The sequence below is a fragment of the Mandrillus leucophaeus genome, unplaced genomic scaffold (genome assembly GCF_000951045.1).
Source record: "Mandrillus leucophaeus isolate KB7577 unplaced genomic scaffold, Mleu.le_1.0 Scaffold805, whole genome shotgun sequence".
NCBI classification, from domain to species: domain Eukaryota; kingdom Metazoa; phylum Chordata; class Mammalia; order Primates; family Cercopithecidae; genus Mandrillus; species Mandrillus leucophaeus.
In genome coordinates, this window is record NW_012108753.1 from 504421 (window position 1) to 508309 (window position 3889).

Genomic DNA, 3889 nt, shown 5'->3' on the forward strand with positions numbered 1-3889 from the left:
GCCTTCGCTAAGCTCCTACGAGTGCACAGCAGCAAGAACAACATTCCTGTAATCAGTGGCTTCTTCTACAAATCCATTTATGTTTGATTCAAATTTCACTTCCAGTGTTATCATTTTTCATTGCTTTGCTGGACTTTCATCTTTGTTGGCCAGTTCTTTCAATGGTTCACTTCTATAAAATGTCAAGTGGAGGACAAAGAGACAGCGTAACAACGTGCTCTGCTGTGAGTGGACTGAATAACAGATGCACAGGGACCAACCACTGGAAGAATTTGAAAGAAGTAATACAACCGGTCACTGATCATGAAGCGTATCTGTTATTTACATCGTGATTTGTAGACTGAAGAACTAGCAGAGAAGTTTGTACTTCATGTAATTACTCAGAGTTACACTGTGCTAACTAAAATTTTAACCTAGGATTAAACAACACCAGTTTCCTTTCCTTCATGGTAAGGAAACTGGTATTTAAACTAAACTTAGGTCACTGAAATTTGTGCACATGGGAACCGTGCAAATCAAGGACTGCCTATACCCTACTTGTTTATACTGGTCCAGACAGGCTTAACGCTGACTACTGAGAAATAGCCTATCTGAATTTATATGAAATAGTGAATCTTAAAGCACCCAAGATGAAAAATTAGTGCACATTGAGGTGGTTTTAAAATCTTTGTCGTTTGACAATCAAGCTTAAAATGTATCTTAGAGTAACAGAATTTTAGAATTAAAGACCTTTAAAGGCCGCCTAGTTTGATACCACAGATTATCCAGCATGTTTATTATGAATTATTTCTCCTCCTTCAATTTCAGTTTGCTCATACAGCCACTTGCGATCACAGCGGCATTCAGCTCCACACTTGGAGGCAGGACAGCGCAGGCAGGACAAGCATAGAAACATCCTAAGCAATCTTCATCGAGGCAGTCACAGGGTTCCATCCCACTAAAAATCAGGAGACCCTGGCTATCATAGACCTTAGTCTTCACTGGTATCACTTGTCTGTCTGAACCAGCGGTTGCATTTTTTTGTAAGCCTTCTTTTTTCTCTTTTACCAGTTTCTGGAGCAAATTCAGTTTGCCTTCCGGATTTATAAATTGTAATGACCTCAAAGCTTTAACAGTTCTTCCATCTGACTCAGATTTCCTTCCCTGGCGGTCTTCAGAATTGACATCCACACTTCTGTGATTATCTGCTTGCATTTTGGACACAGCTTCTAACCAGGTACAAGCTGTCTTTTGAATTTTGCACTCAGAAAACTGGCATCATCTAAGTCAATTACATGCAAATTTTGGGGGGCTAGTTTTTTGTGTATGGTAATGGGTCACAACACGACTTCTGTAAATCCTCAGATCTGTCAATATAAATTTTTATGTGATTAAAGCAAATTGTATTGTTCCTAGAAAGTGTCATTCCAGTTCTGAGTTGAAGTAAAAGCATATTATTTGATGACAGTTCTTGCAAAGTCTTAAAACCTGTGTGACAAGTATAGTAGGTTTTATGGCACTCATTTGTAGTATGAAGCTGGACTCCAACTGAACATCGATCCATCATTCTTGATTCTGACATATTTTCCTTGTTTTATTTTGTCCAGAGATCTAGGTCACGGGCTGATCACCCTTAGTTTGAGCTCTCCTCCACCCGGCTTTGGGCAGGATCCGCGTCCACACAGGCTACACTCGCCCACTCGTTTCCCAGCCTGTCCCCGTGCTACCACTCCACTTTACTTATTACATATACTCTAAACTTTTTTCTTCTAAACATAAAACATTCTACACTCCTGCAGCCTTTTTACTTCTTTAAGCAGGTAGACAAACATGTAGTTGATACTAAGTGGAAGCACAGGGCAGAGTTAAAGAGAAGGACCCCCTTTCACTGACCAGCTGAGTTTTTTTTTCCTTTCCTTTATTTTTTAAAACAATTCTGAAATTGACACGGAGTTTTGCCATGTTGCCCAGGCTGGTGTTGAACTCCTGAGCTCAGGTGATCCACCCGCCTTGGCCTCCCAAAATGCTGGGATTTTATAGGTGTGAGCCACCACCCCTGGCCAAGTTGAGTTTTCAAAGTAGAAAATTTGGAGAAATTAACTTTATTGTGCAGTGAGTGAGAAAGAAAGAACAGTTTTGAAAGAAAGTCTCTGCATTTATGTGGGACTGAGATGAGTCCTATGAAGGAGAGTCTCCCCAACCCCTCTGTCTCCTAAACTGCATTGGGAAACTCAGGTTAAATATGTTCTGTGAGCATCACTCATTCAAATGTCTCTTCCATTGTAGGATACTGGAAGAAATGGCTGGTCATCTTTCACCAGGTTTCTTCATGGAGGAACTTAATAAATACCGTCAGAAGCAGGGAATAACATTGAGCTATCAAGAACTGCCTAATACAGGACCTCCACATGACAGGAGGTAAGTTGCTATAAACAATGATATGATCTTATAAATGTAAACTGGGGGAATGGCAACTCTGGCACAACTTTGAGGTCAACACTTTTGTTTTGTGAGAGTCCGCTTGGCGTAAAGCGGTAACCACTTTGGAGCCACAGATGACTCCAGAGAGAAGAGAGGGTAGAAACCTTTCCATGCTTCAACAAGACATGCTGTTTTACTGTTTGGGGTGACTGCTTACATTCTGTATTGAATGTACGTTCAAACCCTCAGAGGTAGTCACAGGAGGTAGTGGTAACTAGAGCACTTGTTTTTAGATAGTGCATGAGTTGTATAATATTTTATGAATATTCTTTTTGTAATCAGGTTTACATTTCAAGTTGTAACAGATAGAAGAAAATTTCCAGAAGCTGAAGGTAGATCAAAGAAGGAAGCAAAAAATGCTGCAGCCAAATTAGCTGTTGATATACTTAATAAGGAAAGCGAGGTGAGTGATTGCCTTTTTTTCCTAGTAAACGGGAACTTGCAAATGCATTTTCTGTTTCTCTCTGTGAGAAAATACTTCCATACAGAGTAAAGCCATTCACACGTTACCTTACATTCAAGAGTTTGGTTCAGTCATTCCCCCCATCTTCATTTCTATGAAACCCTGAGTGAGAGCCGCATACCCAGGACACCGTGGGCAAAGCTGGAGAATAGTTATTCAGAGTGTCAGCAGCAGTTAAATACTCTAAAACTGAACAAATATGGAAAGGTGAGAAGTGTTCAGTGGGAAATGAGCTGACAGGTTCTGGGATGAGTCCCCTCCATCTAATTGAGGAAGTGCAGTAAAAGAGGAAAAAGAGATGAAAGTGATTATAGGGAGAATGTTGTACAGCGGTCACTCACTGTCTGCGGGGAATTGGTACCAGGACTCCCTGTGGATGCCAAAATCCACTGATGCTGAAGTCTTTTATATAAAATGGCATAGTATTTGCATATAACCTATTTGCATCTTCCCATATACAGTTATGCGTTGCTTAACAAGGAGAATACATTGTAAGAAATGCATCCTTAGGCAATTTTCTCATTGGGCAAACATGACAGAAGTACTTACACAATCCTAAATGGAGTAACCACGACACACCTAGGCTATGTAGCATAGCCTATTACTCCTAGACTACAAACCTGTACAGCCTGTTATTGTACTGAAAACTGTAGCCAATCGTAACACAATTTAGTATTCATGTATCTAAACATATCTAAATATAGAAAAAGTACAGTAAAAATACAGTATAAAAGACAAAAGGCTGGGCGCGGTGGCTCACACCTGTCATCCTAGCACTTTGGGAGGCTGAGGCAGGTGGATCACCTGAGGTCAGGAGTTGAAAACCAGCCTGGCCAACATGGTGAAACCCTATCTCTACTAAAAATACAAAAAATTAGCTGGGCGTGGTGGCGGGCACCTGTAATCCCAGCTACTTGGGAGGCTGAGGCAGGAGAATTGCTTGAACCCGGGAAACAGAGGTTGCAG

General features: G+C 40.9%; 1 protein-coding gene and 1 pseudogene across 2 annotated transcripts in view; one reads left to right on the forward strand and one right to left on the reverse strand.

The window, feature by feature from the left end:
* Positions 1–434: 434 nt before the first annotated feature.
* LOC105530228 lies at positions 435–1546 on the reverse strand (annotated as a pseudogene).
* Positions 1547–2044: 498 nt separating this feature from the next.
* The window catches only part of EIF2AK2 (eukaryotic translation initiation factor 2-alpha kinase 2), a 61286-nt gene continuing 59441 nt past the window's right edge, over positions 2045–3889 (forward strand). For both annotated transcript variants that reach the window (XM_011967632.1, XM_011967633.1), the window contains exons 1-2: positions 2045–2397; positions 2743–2863. In XM_011967632.1, coding sequence (XP_011823022.1) covers positions 2222–2397; positions 2743–2863 — 297 coding nt within the window. In that variant the 5' untranslated portion in view covers positions 2045–2221. The remainder of the gene's footprint in view (positions 2398–2742; positions 2864–3889) is intronic.